This window comes from Chiloscyllium plagiosum, chromosome 4 (genome assembly GCF_004010195.1).
Source record: "Chiloscyllium plagiosum isolate BGI_BamShark_2017 chromosome 4, ASM401019v2, whole genome shotgun sequence".
NCBI lineage: Eukaryota > Metazoa > Chordata > Chondrichthyes > Orectolobiformes > Hemiscylliidae > Chiloscyllium > Chiloscyllium plagiosum.
In genome coordinates, this window is record NC_057713.1 from 101,409,797 (window position 1) to 101,433,357 (window position 23,561).

The following is a 23,561-nucleotide window of genomic DNA, read 5'->3' on the forward strand; positions in this document are numbered from 1 at the left end:
GATATGGGCCGGGTGCTGGCAGGTGGAACTAGATTGGGTTGGGATATCTGATCGGCATGGAAGTGTTGGACCGAAGGGTCTGTTTCCATGCTGTACATCTCTATGACTCTATGACTCTACCCATCACTAATTCTTCTGGGAACATGGTAATAATCTTCCCCTACTGTAATTCTTAGATTGGTAGTACTTGTGAGGTGGTGCTATGCAGGGAATATTGAATGCAAACCAGGATTGTGTGCATATGTTCCCCAAACATTTTAGCCTGCCCTTTTCTTGAGAGGATGTGGGAGAAGGAAGTCTGGAGCTTACTCTTTGACAAATGTTTGTGCCAGCTTCCTGTCAAACTTTTTACATAATATTATTCAGTTGGTAATGTTACTTCTTCAAAAATGGTGAAGTCCTAGGGAGTGTTACTGAACAAAGAGACCTTTAAAGTGCAGGTTCATAGCACCTTGAAAGTGGAGTCACCGGTAAATAGGATAGTGAAGGCGGCATTTGGTATGTTTTCCTTTATTGGTCAGAGTATTGAATACAAGAGTTGGGAGGTCATGTTGCAGCTGTACAGGACATTGGCTAGGCTTCAGTTGGAATACTGCATGCAATTCTGGTCTCCTTCCGATCAGAAAGATGTTGTGAAACTTGAAAGGGTTCAGAAAAGGTTTACAAGGTTAGGAGAATTTGAGCGTTGGAGGCTGAGGGGTGACCTTATAGAGGTATATAAAATTATGAGGGGCATGGATAGGATAAATAGGCAAAGTCTTTCCCCTGGGGTCAGGGAGTGCAGAACGAGAGGGCGTAGTTTTAGGGTGAGAGGGGAAAGATATAAAAGAGACCTAAGGGGTAATGTTTTCACACAGAGAGTGGTACGTGTATGGAATGAGCTACCAGAGGAAGTGGTGAAAGCTAGTACAATTGCAACTTTTTTTAAAAGGCATCTGGATGGGTATATGAAAATGAATAGGTTTGGACGGATATGGGCTAGGTCCTGGCAAGTGAGACTAGATTGGGTTGGGATATCTGGGATATCAGGTCAGCATGGACAAGTTGTACCGAAGGGTCGGTTTCCATGCTGTACATTTCTATGACTCTGTGTGGGTTTCTTTTTAGCTTTCCTACAGTGTGGAAACAGGCTCTTCGGCCCAACAAGTTCATGTCGACCCTCCGAAGAGCAACCCACCCAGACCCATTCCCCTACATTCACCCCTGACTAAGGCACCTAACACTACAGGCAATTTAGCATGACCAATTCACCTAACCTGCGCATCTTTGAATTGTGGGAGGAAACTGGAGCACACGGAGGAATCCCACGCAAACACTGGGAGAGTGTGCAAACTCCACACAGACAGTTGCCCAAGATGGGAATTGAACCTGGGTCCCTGGTGCTGTGAGGTCGCAGTGTTAACCACTGAGCCACTGTGCCGCCCCAAATGTAACTGGAAGTTTTAACCCTACCATAAGAGTAAGGGAAAGCTATTCAACCTTCAAGCCTGCTCAGCTATTTGGTGAGTCTGTAGCTGACTTGCTTGTTACTTCAACTTCACTCTTATGCCTGTCGTGGAAGGTTTCAGGGAACATCTCTAGGACATACACACCAAATAATCCCACCACCCTGTGGCCGACCACTTCAATTCCTCCTCCCACTCTGCCAAGGACGTGCAAGTCCTGGGCCATCTCCACTGCCGAATCCGAGCCACCCAATGCCTGGAGGAAGAACTCTTTTATTCTGCTTTGGGGTCCTCCAATCACACTGCATCAATGTCAATTTCACCAGTCTCCTCATCTCCCCATCCCTCACCTCATCCTAAAACCAACACTCCAACTCGGCACCACCCTCTTGAACTTTCTTACCTGTCCATCCATCGTCCTTCACACCTATCCACTCCACCCTCACTCCAATGTATCACCGTCACCTCCCACCTGCCCTGCTCCTTGGATGTTGCCTGACCTGCTGTGCTTTTCCAGTGCCATACTTTTCGACTCTGATTTCCAGTATTTGCAGTCCTCACTTTCTCCCTGCCTCCTATAACACAAACTCTCAGTTGATCAAATATCTCTGATTCATTGTTCAATATATTCAGTGATCTTGTCAGCACTTTTCTCTGGAATATAGAATTTCATAAACTATCAATCCTCTTAAAGAAGGAATTCTTTGTATCCATCTTAAATGGGAGGCCCCTAGGCTATAACAGTATCTCCTAGTTCTAGATTTCCCCACTGTGGGGAAACATTCTCTCAGCACCAATCATGTCAGATGCCTTCAGTGTCTTGCATGTTTCTATCATTTCACCTCTCTTTCTTCTAAACCCCAATGTAGTTGCAGGGAGGCATATGGAATGTTACTTTCAGGGGGATGTAATATAAAAATAGGGAGGTCACGCTAAAGATGTACAAGATACCGCTTAGACCATGCATAACATACTGGGAACAGTTTAAAAAAAGACTGATGGTTACAAGCAGTCCAGAGACTGCTTGGTGTATTCTGGCTATGAAGGGATTTTCCTATGCGAAGAGGTTGAGTAGATTTGGAATGTAGAAGAATGAGAAGTGACCTTAATGAAAGGGTAGATGCAGAGAAGTTGTTTTCCCCTGCAGGTGAATCGAGGATCAGATGGGATGATCTCAGAGTAAGTGATTACCCACTTTGGATGGAGATAAGGAGGAATTTCTTCTGTCAGGGATATTGAATCTGTAGAATTCTTGACCATAGAGACTGGATCATTCAGTATATTCAAGACTATATTAGACAGGTCTTTAATCAGACAGGGAATAGAGGGTTATAGGCTCAATGCAGGAAAATAAAGTTTGAGGATTAACATGAGGCACGTTCTCATTGAATGCTGGTGCAGACTTGATGGGCTGTGTGGCTTAAGGTTAGTAATGGTCCCATAAGGTTGTCATTGATTGTCATTAAAAAGCAAAGTTGTTTGCGGATGCCATTGAAAGTTCTCATTATGCATGTGCAGTACTCCTGCCAGTACATAGTGACTTCAGTGTGCGCTGATCGCTAATAAATATTGTGCTTACATGGTCACTGTCATTTTGTTTTTACTTGTGGTCTTAAGTTCTTTTTCTTGAGATTCTTACACACCTGATGCAACCGCAATACGCCAACTTCTGTGAATACCCAAAATTTTATTAAGCAAGTACAAGCTTTCTGGAGGAACCCTTAACACACTTCACAGGGCTTGCGGAGCCATGTCGAGAGGATTTGATTTACTGTCACTTGTGGTACAATGAAAAGTTTTGTTTTGCACACAGTACAAGCAGATCATACCATACAAGGTGCATAAGGTTAATATTGTAATTCATGTATAAAGGCATCCGAATCTGTCTCCACCTCTGTTTTCTGTTGTGTCTCGCATTTTCCTACACCATCATGATGTCACGGTGTTGGGACCTGACCATATTTTAACATTTTTAACCTCCCTACAAACTAATGAATGGAAATCAATTATTTTTCATTGTATGGTTTGAAAAGCACAAATTCTTAATTACTTTTACATGAATTGTTTACAGAGCAATGTTTCCTTAATTTAGTTTTATATTTTGACTTTTTAAAAGCTAAATGATTTGTATGGAACTAATCTTTCTAGAACATTTTGTCTGATATGTACAATGAACAAAAACAGTAAGTTAGGTTTAAAATGAAATTGTATATCTTGAGCTGTAGCTTAGTTATAGCAGTCACTACTTTTGCTTTCTTCTCTTTTGTTTATTCTCTCCATCACTCTCATTTGTGACACAGCAAGACGAGTATCATATGGTTCACTTAGTCTGCTCTTCAAGGACTCCTCCAGGATCACCCAAATCTGGTTATAAGAGCAATGGAACTCTGGCAACCAACAATGGAACCATGGTAAATTTCTTTCTGTTCAAAGCTATTGCAGCCATCATTTTAAAAACCAGATATTGATCAATGCTGCTATCCTCACATGTCAGGATTTAAAGCTCTCCTGAACTAGATTAATCTCTTGGCCTTTGCAGTGGAGCTGTGGGTTGCCATACTTTCTAGAAAAGAAAAAAAAACTGGTTTAAAAATTGCTGTTTATGCATTATATCTGTAGTGAATAAGAGATGCTAATTTGTTTACAAAATCTGACGACTACTTTAATGTTTTTCCATTTCTACACTTGGTTTCTTCTCCTTATTTCACTGCTTTTAGGGCAGGTTTACCACCTTAAAATTTCTGATACAACTATTGGCAGGTTTTTGCAACATGTTTGAAAACATTAATAAATAGGTCTTATTATGTTATCATTTTGTGCACACATTGAGCTAAAATGTCTTGGTTTTAGACCCAGTGACTTTAGCTAAGCATGTTTAGTGACTTTCTTTTGGGGGGACAACTTTATCCATTCACAGGCAGCCCATGATTATACAGCAGAATGATAGCATTGTGTTTTTGTGAATTTATGCATCTGCCAATGGGCTTAATGAAAAATGTAAGTGTGAAGAGTAAATACACATTCATTTGCCGCAATTCAATATAAGAAGCACCAAATTTAAAAACCCTTGAACGTAACTTCTATATTGAAACAGTACAGTTATCTGATAATTTCATCTTGGGTTCTAGAGCAGTGTTTCCTTAATTTAGTTTTATATTTTGACTTTTTAAAAGCTAAATGATTTGTATGGAACTAATCTTGCGCACATTTTGTCTGATGTGTAAAATGAGCAAAACAGTAGGTTAGGTTTAAAATGAAATTGTATATCTTCAGCTGTGGATTTTCTAGAGCATTTTGTCAGTCTTTTGTAGGTCATTGGGTTTTCTTGTTTGAGCTGGAGGGATATTTTAGGATGGATCTCTGACATGTTGCCATGTGCAAAGTGGTCAGTGTTAATGTTAAGGTGAATGAGGATGGTTGTATGATTGGAATTGAAAAAAAACTTAATCTCTGTGTTGGTTCATGCAACATCTGTGGCGAGGAAAGCAATTATCATTTCAGATTAATGCTCTGCCATTCATTGCATCTGTTCATTACTGGATGTTTCTTGTTACTTAATGAAAGCATTTACAATGGACTTTGATATCTTCTCAGAGTTCTGAAAATTCAAGTACCACAACACCCTCATCGTCTCCAAGCCAAGAAACCATTATTGGATCCACAGGTTCTAATTCAGCTGATATTAGACACCGCAACTTTTCTCAGGTTCCTTTAAACCATGCACAAAGTCACGGATTCCAACACGTTATGCAAGGGTAAGTATAGGAAGTTGATGGTGGAACTTTTTGAACTAGTGCAGAGATCTGCAATTATGTCACTCCATCCAGGAGTTTAGGGAGGCAATTTCAAGGTTTTGGACCCAGTACACATCCAAGTCAGAATAATTGAAGATCCACTAAATCTGCAAAACACTGAATACTTCCCTCTTTGTAATGGAACCTGCCTTTGATTCTTGTTACAACACTGATACAGCAAGTAAATCAAATAAGCCTCCCAGTCCCTGTATTTGGAGCACAATAAAATTAAAACATTGAATGATCCTTAAAGTTGCCCAGTGGTTCCTAACCAGAGTTTAAGAATAACTGGTAGCAGGCATCAAGTTTATCGCTTAAACAAAATTAGAAATGTATTCTTAACACTGTAAATAGTTGAGCAAAGTGGGATTGAATCTTCTTTTATTTCTGAAGAGACTGATCAATGCAAGCATCTTCCAGTAGGCTCTGAGGGGTATTCATTTATTTCTTCTTACTGGGTTTCTGTTGTCTGAATGTTCACGAAATTGATAATGAGAGGGAAATTGGATAGCAACTAAAATACCTTCTAGCAGCCACAGTCTTTTTCTTTATTAGTTGGGTCTAATAATAATGGCCTTGTAATGACCCCTTTTTAATATCAAAACATTTGCCAGCTTTTCAGCATAATGCATCTTGGAGTCAAAATACCTAAAGTGCTCTTTAAACAATAATCAAGCAGCAGTTAACTCATCAGGCCCATAACCTGATATCAATTTGTTGCTTTTTTTTTAAACAAAAGTGACCTTCAGTTCACAGGTCTCCGTTCCAACCAAAAATAAGAAAAATAAAAATAAAATAATGAATGTCTCAACACTCTAACCTTGAAAGCCTTGTCCATTTCCTTCCAAAAACCAGTCCATTGAAATTCCTGCACGTCACGTTGTAGAGAAAATTATCATATCTGCCTATAGCCCTGGTCTCATAATCTGCAAATTTAACATGCTCACTTGAACTCCTCAATTATCTCACACCCTCCTATATTCAGACATTTCACCTATCATGACAACCCTTTCCCCAAGACCTCTGTTTCTGTCACTCTGGACGCTTGCACGTCCTCTTCCTCAACAGCTCCAATGCTAACCACCTGCCCAGCTTGTGTCAAAAGCTCCGATATTAATATTGGCCTTGGCTCAGAGGGTAGTACTCTTATCTCTGAGTTAGAAGCTTCTGGGCTCAAGTCCAAGTTTATGACTTAAACATAAAAATCACAGTTCTTTCTTGAGTGCAATGCTGAAGAAATGCTGCACAGTTAAAGATGGTGTCTTTCAAGTCATGTGTTAAACTGAGGCCTATCATTTGAATGTAAAATATCTCTTATCATTTCAAAGCTGAATCTGTAAGTTCTCTGTTGTGGATTGGCAAATATTTTATCCTTAAATCATCATCACTGAAACAAATGATCTCATCACTATCACATTCCTGCTTGTGGGAGCTTGATAGTTATAACTTAACTGTGGTGTTTCTTTTATTACAATAGTAACTACATTTTTCAAAAAACACTTCTATAGCTTCAAAGTGCTTTGAAGCATCCTGTACATGTGAAATGCACTATCTCATTCCAAACATTTTCTCTATGCTCCAAGTACTTTTTCACAAGTTGTTCACGTTCCTTTGATATTGGCACACTTAACATCAATCATCAAGTTTACAGGGTTGGCTATTCCTTTCAGGGGATCCAAGATGGCTGCTGTCTGAATAGATCAGCCTTGCTGAGCTCTGCACCCCAACCCAAGGTGATATTATTTTTAGCCCTTCCCCTTAGGTTTTTTTGGATATTTCTTTCAAATAATCTTAAATGGCTTGTGGAAGTGCAGATACTGTTTACAGTGTGCCTGACATAAAGACAATATATATGGAATCTAGTAATAGCAGCAGGAGAATTGAATGCGCAAACACCTTGTTTTTAGATAAGGTCAATGTGACCTCTATTTGGACTGGACTCCTTGTTGCCCTAGTTTGTTAATTACTGCCTTGATGTCTAGGTCAGTTTTCCTAACTTTTCCTGTGGCATTTGCAACCTCTATCCGTTTCGGTCTCAAATCTTTGACTAGCTTTGGAGCTGTGTGGGTCTTGTGGCACCCAAACTGAGTTTCAGAAAGCTGGATCTGAGCATCTAATGCTGTTCTCTCTTTTCTTAAAAAAACTATTATAAGGTCCTGCATGCTGTGTGTTTGCTGGTTATTGAATAACAGTTCCTTGGTTGAATAGGATGAGTTTGTACTTGTTGAAGTTCAAAAGAATGATCAGCAACCTTGTTGAAATGTGAAACAAACTTGGGGGTCTTGACAGGTTGGATTTGGAGAAGAAGTTACTCCTTGTGTGAGAACCTAGGACTGAAGGCATAATTTCAGGGTAAGGGACCACCAAGTAAGAACAGAAATAAGGAATTTCTTCTGTGAGCAGTGAATTGATGTTGTTATTTACAACAGAGGGTGGTAGAGTTGGATTGTTAAGTATACTTATGACAGTGAGGGAATCGATAGTTATGGAGAAAAGCTCAGCGCGTCTGGCAGTATCTGTAGAGAGAAATCAGAGTTGATGTTTCGGGTCAAGTGAGGAAGGGTCATTCGACCTGAAATGTCAACTCCTGATTCTCTCCATAGTTGCTGCCAGATGTGCTGAACATTTCCAGCCATTTCTGTTTGTGTTGCTGATTTACAGCATCCACAGTTGTTTTGGTTGTTATGGAGAAAGGGCAGGAAAGTGTAGTTGAGGATGATCATGAACTCGCTGAATGTTAGAGCAGACCTGATGGGCTGAATGGGCTCCTTCTGCTCTTGCATCTTGTGCTTTTTTGGACAAAATGTTAAGTACGTTTGTGCCATGTGCAGTAGACAGCAAAACGAATATAATGTGCAGTAGACAGCAAAACGAATATAGCCAAACACTGCCCTGTGGCCATTTCGACTCTGATCTCCAGCATCTGCAGTCCTCACTTTCTCCCACTATAACCAAACTGTCTGAGTTGCAAAGTTCCTCCAGTATCTCGGCCTTAAAAGTTTGACATGTATATTTTCAGAAGATAGCCTTCACAACAATTATGAAACCTGGTTTCGGCTTTCTTCTCTCCACTGAACTCTTGTATCTCTTTCCTTTTAGACATGGAGTTGGTCAGGTTCCTATGCAGCCAGGAATCCCAGGCAACTTTCCAATATATTCAATGTACAGTCCACAGCATGTCCTCTGGTGGCAGCAGATGTATGCACGGCAGTACTACATGCAGTAGTAAGTATTTAGTTACTCGGACCTGAGAAGTTGCATTTCTCAGTTTTGAATGAATACGTGGATTGAATCAGGTTACCAGGAAAATGAATGCTGTATCTTTCTTTCTTTCTTTTGTGCTTCAGAACAATTTCCTACTTGTGTGTATTACTTTTGTCAAACAAAAAGTTGGTGGGTTAAAGTGGAAAAACTACAGCAGTGTGATATATTTTAACCCTTGGACCTTGTTTATAGGATTGATGCACACTCATTATGTTCACTGTAAATTATAACCCTGCAATTTTACCTAGCACTTAGTAGAACATAAACTATTACAGCACAGTACAGGCCCTTCGGCCCTTGATGTTGCGCTGATCTGTGAAACCAGAATGAAGCCCATCTAGCCTACACTATTCCATTCTCGTCCATATGCCTATCCAATGACCATTTAAATGTCTTTAAAGTTGGCAAGTCTACAACTGTTGCAGCAGTGCGTTCCACGCCCCTACTACTGAGTAGAGAAACTACCTCTGATATCTGTCCTATATCTATCACTCCTCAATTTGAAGCTTTTTCCCCTCGTGCTAGCCATCACCATCCTAGGAAAAAAGGCTCTCACTGTCCACCTGATCTAACTCTTGAACCCTTTCCAAAGCTTCCACATCCTTCTATTAATGAGGTGACTAGAACTGCACACAGTACTCACAGGTGCAGCCTTACTTGAGTTTTGTACAGCTGCAGCATGACCTCATGGTTCTGAAACCCGATCCCTCTACTAATAAAAGCCAACATACTGTATGTCTTAACAGCCCTATCAACCTGGGTGGCAACTTTTGAGGGATTGGTGTACATGGACACCAAGATTTCTCTGCTCATCTACACTACCAAGAATCTTACCATTCACCTAGTATCCTGCATTCCTGTTACACCTTCCAAAGTGAATCACCTTCCACTTCTCTGCATTAAACTTATTTACCAACCCTCAGCCCAGATCTGCAGCATATCTATGTCCATCTGTAACCAACAACATCCTTCGGCATTACCCACAATTGTACCAACCTTGGTGTCATCCGCAAATTTACTAATCCACCCTTCTACGCCCTCATCCAAGTCGTTTATAAAAATGATGAACAGCAGTGGACCCAAAACAATCCTTGCAGTACCCCTCTGGTAACTGAGCTCCAGAATGAACATTTCCCATCAACCACCACTCTGTCTTCTTTCAGCTAATTGATTTCTGATCCAAACCGCTAAATCGCCATCAATCCTATGCTTCCATATTTTGTGCAGTAGCCTACCATGGGGGACTTTATCAAACACCTTACTGAAATCCATATACGCCACATCAACAGCTTTACCCTCATCTGCCTGTTTGGTCATCTTCTCAAAGAACTCGATAAGGTTTGTGAGGCACGACCTACCCTTCACAAAACCGTGTTGACTATCGCTAATTAAATTAGTCCTATCAAGGTGATTATAAATCCTATCTCTTATAACCTTTTCCACCACAACTGAAGTAAGGCTGACTGGTCTATAATTACCAGGGTTGACTCTACTCCCCTTGAACAAGGGAACAACATTTGCTATCCTCCAGTTTCCAGGCACTATTCCTGCAGAGAATGACGACATAAAGATCAAAGCCATAGGGTGGGAAATCTCCTCCTTGGCTTCCCAGAGAATCCTAGGATAAATTCCATGTAGTCCAGGGGATTTATCTATTTTCACACTGTCTAGAATTTCTAACATACCCTCCTTGCGAACATCAGTCCCATCTAGGTAAAAACAATGACTGCAGATGCTGGAAACCAGCTGGAAATTGCGGTGCGGGATGTGGACGAGATGCGTTCCAGATGGCCTCCTTCTTTAGAGACCGCAATTTCCCTTCCCACGTGGTTAAAGATGCCCTTCAACGCATCTCGTCCACATCCCGCACCTTCGCCCTCAGACCCAACCGCAACAAGGACAGAACGCCCCTGGTGCTCACCTTCCACCCTACCAACCTTCGCATAAACCAAATCATCCGCCGACATTTCCGCCACCTCCAAACAGACCCCACCACCAGGGATATATTCCCCTCCCCACCCCTCTCCGCCTTCCGCAAAGAACGTTCCCTCCGTGACTACCTGGTCAGGTCCACGCCCCCCTACGACCCACCCCCCCATCCTGGCACTTTCCCCTGCCACCGCAGGAACTGTAAAACCTGCGCCCACACCTCCTCCCTCACCTCTATCCAAGGCCCCAAAGGAGCTTTCCACATCCATCAAAGTTTTACCTACACATCCACTCATATCATTTATTGTATCCGTTGCTCCCGATGCGGCCTCCTCTACATTGGGGAGACTGGGCGCCTCATCGCAGAGCGCTTTAGGGAACATCTCCGAGACACCCGCACCAATCAACCAAACCGACCCGTGGCCCAACATTTCAACTCCCCCCCCCACTCTGCCGAGGATATGGAGGTGCTGGGCCTCCTCCACCGCCACTCCCTCACCACCAGACATCTGGAGGAGTACTCTATCCCCACCCCCACCCTCCTCTAGCTTATCTCTCCACGCTTCAGGCTCTCTGCCTTTATTCCTGATGAAGGGCTTTTGCCCAAAACGTCGATTTCGAAGCTTTTCGGATGCTGCCTGAATTGCTGTGCTCTTCCAGCACCACTGATCCAGAATCAGTCCCATTTAGTCTAGTAGCCTGTTTCTCCGTATTCCCCTTGACAACATTGTCTTTTTCCAGTGTGAATACTGATGAAAAATATTCATTTAGCGCTTCCCCATCTCCTCTGACTCCACGCTCAACTTCCCAGTACTGCCCTTGATTGGCCCCAATCTTACTCTAGTCATTGATTTATCCCTTATATACCTATAGAAAGCTTTAGGGTTTTCCCTGATCCTATCCACCAACAACTTCTCATGTCCCCTCCTCACTCATCTTAGCACTGTCTCTAGGTCTTACCTGGCTACCTTGTAACTCTCAATCGCCCTAACTGAGCCTTCACATTTCATCCTAACATAAGCTGCCTTCTTCCTCTTGACAAGAGATTCAACTTCCTTCGTGAACCATGGGTCCTGCACGCGACCACTTCCTCCCTGCCTGACAGGTACATGCTTATCAAGGAGACACAGTAGCTGTTCCTTGAATAAGCTCCACATTTCTATTGTGCCCATTCCCTGCAGTTTCCTTCCCCATCCTATGCATCCTAAATCTTGTCTAATCATATCATAATTGCCTTTCCCCTAGCTGTAGCTATTACCCACTAGAGTATACCTATCCCTTTCCATCACTAAAATAAATATAACTGAATTGTGGTCACGATCACCAAAGTGCTCACATACCTCCAAATCTAACACCTGGCGGGGTTCATTGACCAGTACCAAATCTAATGTGGCCTCTCCCCTTGTTGGCCTTTCTAAATACTGTGTCAGAAAACCCTCCAGCACACACTGGACAAAAACTGACCCATCTAAAGTATTTGAACTATAGTATTCCCAGTCAATATTTGGGAAGTTGAAGTCCCCCATAACAGTTACCCTGTTATTCTCGCTCCTATTGAGAATCATCTTTGCTATCCTTTCCTCTACATCCCTGGAACTATTCGGAGGCCAATAGAAAACCCCCAACAGGGTGACATCTCCTTTCCTGTTTCTCATCTCAGCCCATAAACCTCAGTTGGCAAGTCTTCAGATGTCCTTTCTGCAGCCATAATACTGTAGTTGACTAACAATGCCACACCCCCACCTCTTTTACCATATTCTCTGTTCTTACTGAAACAACTAAATCCTGGAACCTGCAACAACCATTCTTGTGCCTGGTCCACCCATGTCTCTGAAATGGCCACAACATCAAACTCCCAGTACAGACCCATGCTCCAAGTTCACACACCTTATTCCAGATGCTCCTGGCCTCGAAATGGACACACTTCAAACCAACTTCTGGCTTTCCAGTGCTCTCTTGTGTGTGAAATCTTATTTTGGACCTCCCCACACTTAACCTCCTCTATACTCAAACTACAAATTAGGTTCTGATCCCCCTGCTGCATTAAGTTTCAGGTGAAGACCACCTACCCCAGAAAAAGCCCCAATTATCCAGGAATCCAAAACCCTCCCTCCTGCACCATCCCTGTAGCCACGTGTTCAACTCCCCTCTCTCCCTATTCCTCGCCTCACTAGCAGATGGCATAGGCAACAAACCAAAGATAACAAATCTGTTTGTCCTAGCTCTAAGCTTCCACCCTAGCTCCCTGAATTTCTGCCTTCAATCCCCATTTGTCCTTCTACTTATGTCGTCTTTGCCTATATGGACCACGGCTTGGGGCTGCTCCCCCTCCCTGACAAGGATCCTGAAAACACGATCAGAGACATCGCGAACCCTGGGAGGCAACACACCAACACTCTTGTTCCCACAGGATCTCCTGTCTGTCCCCCTCGCTATGGAGTCCCCAGTGATAAATGCTCGGCTCCTCTTCCCCCTTCCCTTCTGAGCAACAGGGACAGACGCTGTGCCAGAGACCTGTGCCTCATTGCTTACCCCTGTGTTCTGAGTTCTGCTGTGTGAAATCATTTAACTTTGAAATTCGTGCAGCTATCATATGTAGTTAATTTTTGCTCGCTGATATGTTTATTTCACTTTTTTTGAATAAGTTAAATTGCATTCATAATCCTCTCAAAAGAAATGGTTCTTACAGGAAAGTCTTAGTTCCTGATCAGGTCTAATGTGCATTTAAGATTAATTTCGATGTAAGCTGTTATCTAATTTGTCTCAATATTTTAATTGCTGTCGAGTAGTAATCTGCTAATTGAAATAGGGAATTTATTATCTACAGTAGCGCCTCGACTTACGAACTTAATCCATTCCAGGACCCGGTTCGTGGACCGAAAAGTTCGCGAACTGAATCAATTTTTCCCATTGTTCGGACAGCGTAAGAATGCTTGGACGTAGCAACGAACGCTGTTCACATGCACGTGCCAAAGGCAAACTGAACGAAATCACATGGGGCCCGAGAGCTTTTGCGTTCAGCAAGTGTGTAGCAAAGCAGAACAATGAAACCACGTGGTCGCACACTGGCTTTTTGCGTTCGTACCTTGAATTTCGTACGTACGTTGAAGCAAAATTTTATGTACAATCCTGTTCATAAACTGTTTTGTTCGTGGATGGGGTCGTTCATATGTCGAGATGCTACTGTATTACATTCTTCTCCTTCCTCCTGCATTCTGTACTATTATGCAGGTACACAAAGAAAGATAAACCTAAAAGAATTGTTCCAAGCTTCAAATTTCTTTTTACCCTTTTTATGAGATGTGGAGACCGACAAGCCACTCTTTTTCTTTTCAATCCAATATTTTTTAAGGTTTTGAGGTAACCAAGTAACTTGCTAGGCCATTCAGAGGCAGATAAGAGTCAATCACATAGCCACAGGGATAGAGTCATATATTGATGGAAATGTGTTGCTGGAGAAGCGCAGCAGGTCAGGCAGCATCTAGGGAACAGGAGAATCGACGTTTCGGGCATTAGCCCTTCTTCAGGAATGAGGAAAGTTTGTCCAGCAGGCTAAGATAAAAGATAGGGAGGAGGGACTTGGGGGAGGGGCGTCGGAAATGTGATAGGGCTGGTCTATGAAAATTCATCTCATGCACAAGCCAAAACACACCATTTTTGATCACTATGTCCTGATAGAATCTTCTTCCCGACCTCTCCGCCCCCACCCCAATCTGTCCTATCACCCTCCCCTTGACCTTTTTCCACCTATCACATTTCCGATGCCCCTCCCCCAAGTCCCTCCTCCCTATCTTTTATCTTAGCCTGCTGGACAAACTTTCCTCATTCCTGAAGAAGGGCTAATGCCCGAAACGTCGATTCTCCTGTTCCCTAGATGCTGCCTGACCTGCTGCGCTTCTCCAGCAACACATTTCCATCTCTGATCTCCAGCATCTGCAGACCTCATTTTCTCTTCATAGAGTCATATATTGGCCAGACTGTCTGACATTCTGAGAATCAGCAATCCTTTTATGCCAGACTGTGTGACACGAAGCCCGCAGGTAGCAAGGCCTTCCAATCATTCCTCTATTACTGAGATCTCGGATGACAGCACAGGAGAGGCAGGACCAGGCATTATCTCTGGATGAACAGGACAGTGCCCTTGAGGAAAGGATTAAAAACTCCCAGAAACGACAGCTGAGCAGGCTGAGTCATATTCAGCTCTGTCGGACTTCATTGGCCAGGACCTGCTTAAGGTATACAGCATGGACCTTTCCTCATGGATTTGTATCATCACCCTCGTCTGCAAGAGGGAGGAAATTAGAAATTGGCAACTAATTTTACTGCTGAATGTAGTTTACAAAATCCTGTCTAAGGTCATTGCCAACCAGACAAAACCTGTGCTGTACTGGGCAGGGCAATCTCAGAGCTTCACACTTCTCAAGGATACAAAAGCCTACGTGCAGGATAGCAGGGCAGGGTGGACATCTGCCTCATCAGCCTGGACAAGGAGAAGGACTTTGACATGATATCACAAATCTACATGTGGGATGTGCTGTCCAAAATGGACTTTGGGGAGGGAATCTGCAATTGGATCCAGCTGCTCTATGCCAACATCAATAGTGCAGTCTCAATTAATGGGTTTCCTGATCAGATCCAGAGTTAGGCAGGGCTACACAGTCTCTCCTGCCTTGTTTATGTTGTATAGGACCTCTTGCTGAAACCATTAGGAAGAATGCAAGCGTGAGAGGGGTGACTATTCCAGACAGAAGCCTGGTAGTCTATGGATGGTGTCATCATTTTCTGCTCTGGTGTGCTGTTAGTTCGCACACTCATGAGCATCTGCGACCAGTTCGAATTGGTCTCGGGAGCCAAGGTAAATGGAGGCATGAGCAAGGTCATGTTCTCTGGGAACTGGGCTGACTGAACCTTTATCCCTTTCACCATCATGACAGATTATCTGAAGGTGCTAGGAATATGGTCCGGAGAGTCTGGGATGTGCCTAAAAACTTGGCTGGAGCGTGTTGCCAAGGTGAAGCAGAAACTAGGCTTTTGGGAGTACCGCTCCGTTTCCATTCGGAGTAAAAGCTAGTCATCAGATGTGAGATACTCTTGTTGCCCATTCCCAAAACCTGCACTGTTGCAGCCATCCAACCCAACTTCCACTTCATCTGGGAACGTAAGATGGATCATGTCTTTCCTGATGCCCACTTTTGTGCATCAAACTGTGTGTAGACCCTCAGTATGCAAACACTCATTTTGTACAGACGTTCCAGCTGTCCCCTGTGTTGCAAAGGATGGGACTGGTCTCATTGCTACAGAATGCTCCAAGTAGTTGGATCATTCCCTATCACCTGTCTTTTGTGGAAAAATTTGCAAAGAAACACATCTTTGACTCAGTTCATCAGGCAGTGGTCAGCATGTAGCATCCTCGTGCCCCTGCAGCAAAAGGAGAGGGTGCATCCTGTCATGTGGTTCCCTGAGTAGACTGTCAAAGTCATTTGGCAGAATGCCTCATTGTCAGAACTTTCCAGCAAGCATCAAGACATGACTTAGCTGGTGATGAGAAGTGAGATCCTTCATGTATGTCTGGGCACTGCATCACCATATACTGCCCTTGAAGCAGCTGCAGGGGTTGGAGATTGTCACACATTTCTTTCTGGGATGAGCCCTTGCAAAGGAAATCTGCAGAAAGATGCACCAAGTTTAGTTGAGGTTTATCCGGAACAGTTCCATGATGCAGAACTCTGCTCTACAGGCTGTTCCCTGGAACATACACCAGGAGTACCAAGAGTACCTAGAAGACCATCAACTCTGTGAAATATGCTCTTTGGTCTGCCCAAAACCTGTTGGTCGTCCAGAACAACAAGTTGACCTTGACAAATGTTGCAGACTGGCACATTCCAAGGTCCAGGACTACATGTTGAATGACGCACTAAAGCTTGGGCAGCTGTCGCCAAAGTGCAATGGGGAATTACCACTGTCTAAGATCTTTCTGTTGAAGTTAAATGAGGGTCCATTCAGTTCTCAGACCCTCCCTCTGCTACAAATTTATGTAAATATAATCTTGTACAAGTAAGAAATGTCTTTGGTTTGTTTGTCAGACAATGTCAAGCTGCAATGTTTGTTCCTTCGTATGTTGCTGTACAGAACCAGATTGCTTCAGTGATTTTTATATATAAAAGATATTTTTATGAATAAAGCATGTTTTTGAAATAAAATATTAGCAGACCGTAAGGGTGGCAGATTTTCGTCCCACAATGATATTAGTGAATCAAATGAACTTTTATTATAATCTGGTAGTTTCATGATTGTCACTTCTGAGTAGCATTTGATTGCACATTTATTTAACTGAATTTAAATTCCCCTCATGTTATGGTAGGTTTTGAACTCCATCTGTAGGTTATTTATCTAAATTCCTGGATCAAAAAAGTTCTGTAACATCACCACATCTCTGATCAGCCCTATCTATTTCTTAGTTATCTTCTTTCTTTTAATGTACTAATAAAATATCTTTGTCTTTTCCTTGATTTTACCACTCTGTATAATTTCTTTACTTCTAATTTAATTGTTTTACTTTACCCCCGTACTTTGTATACTTAGAATCTAGAATCCCTACAGTGTGAAAACAGGCCCTTCGGCCCTTCAAGTCCACACCAACTCTCCGAAGAGTAACCCACCCAGACCCATTCCCCTACCCAATATCCTACATTTATCCCTGCTGAAAACACCTAACCTAGACGTTCCTGAATACTATGGCAATTTAGCATGGCCAATCCACTTAAACTGCACATCTTTGGATTGGCCAAAATCTCTTTACAAAGAAAGAAAGAAGTGACTTCAACTTGCTACAATAATAAATTTTTATGGATTGTAATAACAGAAGAATAGGAGTAGGCCATTCAACTCCTTGAGTCTGTTTAACAGTTCAAGGAGATAATGGCTGATCTGTGGCTTAACTCCATTTACTGGCATGTATTTATCTTAGATTTCAAAGTAACAACTGATCCCACATTCATTGCCATTTGTGGAAGACAGTTCCAAGCATCTACCACCCTTTATGTGTAGAAGTGCTTCTAACATCTCTTCTGAACGGTCCGACCCTCATTTTCACCTATGTCCCATAGGTCTACAATCACCACACAGTGGAAAGACAGTAGTCTGTCCTGATTAATATGTTGAAGTCTTTGATCTGATCACCCATAACTTGCTTTATCCTGGGGAAAACAGACCTAATTTGTATAATCTCCACTCCTAACTTAACCCTGAAGTCCAAGCATAATTCTTGTAAACCTACATTGTACTCCCTCCAAGGCCAATATCACTTTCCTGAGATGTGGTGCCTAGATCTGCTCTCAGTACTCCAAGTGGTCTGACCAGAATTTGATATAATTGCAGCGCAACTTCTACATTCTTGCACTCCAGCCCTCTAAACTTAAATGCCAGCATTCGATTACTTTTCTTGATTATTTTCTGCACTTGTTTTAAATGGGTTTTTTAATGGGGTGCCACAGAGTTCGGTCCTTGGACCCCAGCTACATTAACAACTTGCATAAAGCGATAGGCTCTACAGCCAAATTTGCTGATGACACAAAAATAGGCAGGATGGTAAATTGCAATGAGGAAACAAGAACCCTAAGAATAGATGTCGATATCTTAGGAGAATGGGCTAAAAATATGGAAGATGGAGTTTAGTGTAGATAAATACAAAGTCATGCATTTAGGTCAAAAAAAATGGGAAAGCAGCCTATTAATGGGGAGAGACTTCGGACTGCTCCAGTGCAGAGGGATCTAGGTGTACTCGTTTATGAGTCACAGTAACTAGTACACAGGTACAGCAGATAGTAAAGAAAGTGACTGGCATGTTGAATTTTATAGCTAAAGGAATAGAATATAAAGGTAAGGAAGTATTGTTGCAACTATACAAGATGTTGGTAAGACTGCACCTGTGGTATTGTACACAGTTTTGGTCCCCTTATTTGAGAAAAAAATGCAATGGCTGTGGAGGAGGTTCATGAGATTGATCTCCGAGATAAGGTGTTTGTCATATAAAGAGAGATTGAAGAGTTTAGGCTTATATTTTTTGGAATTTAGAAGAATATGGGGATGGGCTGAAAATGTGTTTTTGGAAAAGCGCAGCAGGTCAGGCAGCATCCAGGGAACAGGAGAATCGACGTTTCGGGCATAAGCCCTTCTGCCCGAAATGTCGATTCTCCTGTTCCCTGGATGCTGCCTGACCTGCTGCGCTTTTCCAGCAACACATTTTCAGCTTTGATCTCCAGCATCTGCAGACCTCACTTTCTCCTCAAAGAATATGGGGATATCAACTTGAGGTATTCAGGATGATAAATGGTGTGGATAAAATAGATGTGGAGTGGAAACTTCCTCTTGTTGAACATTTCAGGACAAGAGGTCATAGTCTTAGGTTAAGGGGTAACAAATTTGAAACAGAGTTGAAGGGAAACTATTTCTCCCAAAGGGTTGTGAATCTGTGGAATTTGCTCCCCCAAAGTGCAGTGGATGCTGGGACAGTGAATAAATTTAAGGAAGAGTTATCTAAGTTTTTAATTGGTAATGAGTTGAAGAGATATGGAGAGAAGGCAAAAAAGTGGAAGTAGGGAGCATATCAGCTATGATCGAATGGTGGAGAGACTCAATGGGCCGAATGGCCTAATTCTGCTCCTACACCCTTATGAACTCTTATGAACTTAAAGACATTTTAAGGGTCTATGCACCTGAACCCCCAAGTCACATTGGACATCCACTATATTTAACTTCATGCCATACAGAAAGTACCCTGATCTATCCTTCCTTGGTCCAAAGGGGAGGACCTCACATTTATTTACTTTGAACTCAGCTTTGCCCATTCACTTAGTGTATCAATATCCCTTTGTAATTTTATGCTTTAATCTACACTGTCTACAATGCTACCAAACTTTGTCATCAGTTTTGAATAAATCACTTTCCATTCCATTTTCCAAGATTAATAATAAGCAATGTGAATAATTGAGGCCCTAATTCTTGTTGTACATAATCAGTCACATCCTTCTAATTTGAGTGTGCACTATCCATACTTTCTGTCACTTGCTACCCCACTAATTTCCCAGCAATGTCAGTAATTTGCCCTTAATTCTATGGGTTTTTTCCTTAGTTAACAGTGTGTAATGTGGGAATTTATCAAATGCCTCTCAAGTCTATATAAACAGCATCTATCGACATTCCCCTGTTCCCTATCTTTGGCACCGTTTTCAAAACATTGAGTGAGCTTTGTCCGGCATGACCTACCTGCCATGAATTCATGCTGACTCCCCCTGATTAACTGAAAATTTGCAAGGTATTCTTTTACCTATATGGATGATATATTTGTTACAACACTGGGTAAGTCCTCCTGCTTAATTTAATCCAGCAACACAGAAAAAAATTATCCTGTGCAGTAATCTGTGAAATTTGAGAAGCCAAGAACTATTTAAATTAAAAATTAACAACTTTTATTTCTTAAAGTATAACAGAGAATAATTAACTAACAACTATTTACAACTCCTTCCTCTAACCTGTCTTTTACTTTCCCTTCTATAATATTAGTTCGATAAAACCCCCGATTAAGATTTATCAAAAATTCAAGTTTTCAAAACCTGCCAGCTGTCCTGTCTTCTCTTTGGAGATGTGTTATCCAGGTCAGTGTCAATGATTTTTTTCTGTGCACACTCCTCTAGACAGGTACCTCTCTGACAAGTCTGACTAACAGCCAAAGACCAACAGACATAGACTGTTCTCTTCCAACTGTTCAATTTTCCCCCGTCTTATTCCCCTAAAGCATCAGATTGTGTCCTTGGCCTTTAAGGTTGTCAATATACTAAATTCAAACTTGATTGGAATTTGATGTTTTTGGGGTATAATTTAAATTGATTGGCCTAATTCAAATTTGCTTTTGTCTCCAGACAAACAGCTACATTAACTGCTGGGACCACATGCTACATTGTATCTTATTGAAAACACTTGATGCTGTCAGGTAGTTCTGCCAGCTTTTAACTTAAAGATACAGTATTTCCACATCTTCATTAACAGATATTAGGCTAACTGATCTGTATTTCCCTTGTGCAAGTTGTTTTGCCATGAAAAGCTGCCTTTAGTTCAGCATAAATTCTAGAGCAAAACTAAAGTTGGGCCTTCCGAATATTGATGGAGAAAAAGGATCTTTGATTTCCATATGGCTAGTGTTATCTTTGTTTGGGAGTGTATGCTGCCAAAAACTGAGAACCTCTTTCTTCCCTACTCTCCATTCTGACATCTGACCTCTTAATGAGCACCAAACTTCAGAATTTGTTTCTTTTTCCCTGTTTCTAGTCAAGCTGCAGCCAGGCTCTCAGGATCAACCAATACACAGTCCTCCAGTCCAGCATCTTCTGAGCCCGTGAACCCTGAGCCTAATCGCCCAGATGATGCCCCAGCCGCCCCTATTGCAGCTGTTCCGGAGAACCGACCCATCAACCAGAATATTCAGATGAATGCACAGGGAGGCCCAGTCCTAAATGAAGAGGACTTAAATCGTGATTGGTTGGACTGGATGTACACAGTCTCCCGAGCAGGCATCCTGCTAAGTATTGTCTATTTCTACTCTTCTTTCAGCCGCTTTGTGATGGTGATGGGAGCTATTTTGCTGGTTTATTTGTAAGTAGTTATTCTTTTTTTTTCAATATTTGATTTGTAATTAAATTCGAAGCTGGGCCTTAAAAAGTATTTCCCATTACGATGAGTTTTTTTTCCCAGTTAGGAAGACAGACGTGAGAAATCTTTAGTAACTGCTTTATGTCCTTGTAATATTTTGAAAATATGTGATGTTTTCCATAAAACCTGATTATAAAATGTTGTTCAGTCATCCCATAAGATTTGAGTTGTCTTACTGAAACTAACAGGAATGGAATAATGAGTTCATAAAACTATGCACCTGATCCAATACTGGTACTAAGATTATGTCTTCAACTCACTGTCTGTTTCATGAATATTTTCAATCCTAACTCTTCTAGCAACAGTTTATTCTTTTGACAAAAGAGAGGAAAAAAACTTCTGTTATTTTGCTTATTCATTCATGTTGATAATATGCAGTGTATAATTTTCAGGTTTTGTAAACATCAACTTTTTTGTAATTCTTATGACTTTTATTCTTAGGTTCTGATTTTGTAATTCAGAGTTATTGACAGTAGCCCAGTCAGTTTCTGTCATTTCTAGCTGGCTGTAACTCTGCTTGTATTAGGTACTTAGGGCGTCCTGTAACTTTTTTTAACATGAATTGTGCAACCTGTGTGTGATTTGGCTTGTGAAGTTCCTGGATTATCAGCATGTAGCCATGTGCTAAGTAGATGTAAGTGCTTCGAACACAAACATTGAATATATTGTTATTGTTGAGGTGTAGACGACATCAGTTTGACAACATATCTAACACATTCATAGTTGTAATGGGAGCAGAGTCATCAACCCTGAAGATTTGGATCAGGGATGCATGTAAAAGCTAAATCAAGTAAAAGAGACAGATTTCTATGCCTTAAAGGACTTTGGTGATTCAATTGGTAAGGGGCAAAATAAAAAGGAGAAATTAGAAGACGCCTCCAATCTTCATTGAAATGGATTTTCTGGTGGGTGATAAAGAATGAAAGGGAAAGGAGTAAGTAAAGGGGAATGGTAGGGGGCCAGTATCTGTGGTGTGTGACAATCAGTGACAGGTAATTGTCGGACTGAATGAGGTTTACAAATAAGTAGAGCAAGAACATGGTGTTCATATCTAAAGATGTGAATTGCAAATCTGAGGCGGGGGTAACTGAGTTAGGCTAAACAACCAATATAGGTCAAGGTCAATAAAACAGAAAAGCCAGTTTCTGTACTGGATTGGATATGGAATTTGGGTGAGATGTACTACTTATACAGAGTATGTGGTGAAGAGCCAGCTAGCAAAGTGTTACAATAGTTGAATCTTGAGCTGATAAGATTTTCAACTGAGGTACAGGTGGAAATGAGCAATTTTGTCCAGTTGGAAGATTGCACAAGATGCAAGGTTGTGCGTAAACTGGTTAACAAGTCTGAGCCAATGGCATGGATGCCAAATGGTAGTTCATACGTTGGTCTAGTATTTAACTGAAGGAAATAGTGGCTGATCCAAGACTAGATCAGGGGTTCAAATGAAATTGCAAGAAATATGGGGCAAAAACCTCCTGAGGTCACAATGCAGTTGAGAACATCACAGAGGAAAGGGAAGTTGAAGGTGAAGGTGGTAGATTGTTAAGCTCTCTGACATTCCCAGCTATAAAGTTTTGAATTAATGCAACTAAATTATTATTAATGCAGTTGTTTCTGCCACCTTAAAAACAACAACCTTTTAACAAAGTGGAATGAAAAGCTGAAACATTCTGCTTCCTGAATTCTGGAGGCGAATTGAAATTTTCGCAATTCCAATGGATGCATGTTTATTGGGTAATAACATTATGGCATATAGAGAAATATTGGTAAATGGAGCTGTGCAGACTGGCAAGGCTGTAGTTGAATGGCTGAAGTAATTGAATAGGCAAAAACAATGACTGCAGGTGCTGGAAACCAGATTCTGGATTAGTTGCGTTGGAAAAGCACAGCAGTTCAGGCAGCATCAGAGGAGCAGTAAAATCGACGTTTCGGGCAAAAGCCCTTCATCAGGAATACAGGCAGAGAGCCTGAAGGGTGGAGAGATAAATGAGAGGAGGGTGGGGGTGGGGAGAAAGTAGCATAGAGTACAATAGGTGAGTGGGGGTGGGATGAAGGTGACTTGCATTTGGCACAAATGGATATGTTTTCATTTTGTTTCATGATCTAGACTCCAGAGTCTAGATGTTTGAAAGATGACCACCATAGCATCCAATATTTCAAGAATCACTTTCTTTAGTATTCTGGGCTGTAGATTATTAGGCCCCCATTGTCAACCTTAACCCTATTAATTTCCCTAGCACTACGTTCTTACTAATACTGATTTCTTCAATTCTGTCCCCTTACTAGACCCCTGGTTCCCTAACGTTTTGGGGGAGTTATTTGTGCTCTGCTTTGTGAAGGCAGAACCAAAGTATGTTCTCAGTTCTTATGCCATTTGTTTCTTCACCGTCCCCAGCTACTGAGTGTAAGGGATCTACATTTG

General features: G+C 41.7%; 1 protein-coding gene and 1 long non-coding RNA gene across 3 annotated transcripts in view; one reads left to right on the forward strand and one right to left on the reverse strand.

Annotated features, from left to right (window-relative positions):
• Positions 1–23,561, forward strand: part of herpud2 (HERPUD family member 2) — a 73,979-nt gene that overhangs the window by 44,418 nt on the left and 6,000 nt on the right. For both annotated transcript variants that reach the window (XM_043688755.1, XM_043688757.1), the window contains exons 3-6: positions 3,746–3,856; positions 5,040–5,200; positions 8,339–8,464; positions 20,756–21,079. In XM_043688755.1, coding sequence (XP_043544690.1) covers positions 3,746–3,856; positions 5,040–5,200; positions 8,339–8,464; positions 20,756–21,079 — 722 coding nt within the window. The remainder of the gene's footprint in view (positions 1–3,745; positions 3,857–5,039; positions 5,201–8,338; positions 8,465–20,755; positions 21,080–23,561) is intronic.
• On the reverse strand, positions 3,744–13,864 carry LOC122549263. Its single transcript, XR_006311472.1, has 2 exons — positions 13,518–13,864; positions 3,744–4,008 (listed from the first exon to the last, which is right to left on the reverse strand). It is a non-coding gene; the product is annotated as an uncharacterized LOC122549263 (long non-coding RNA).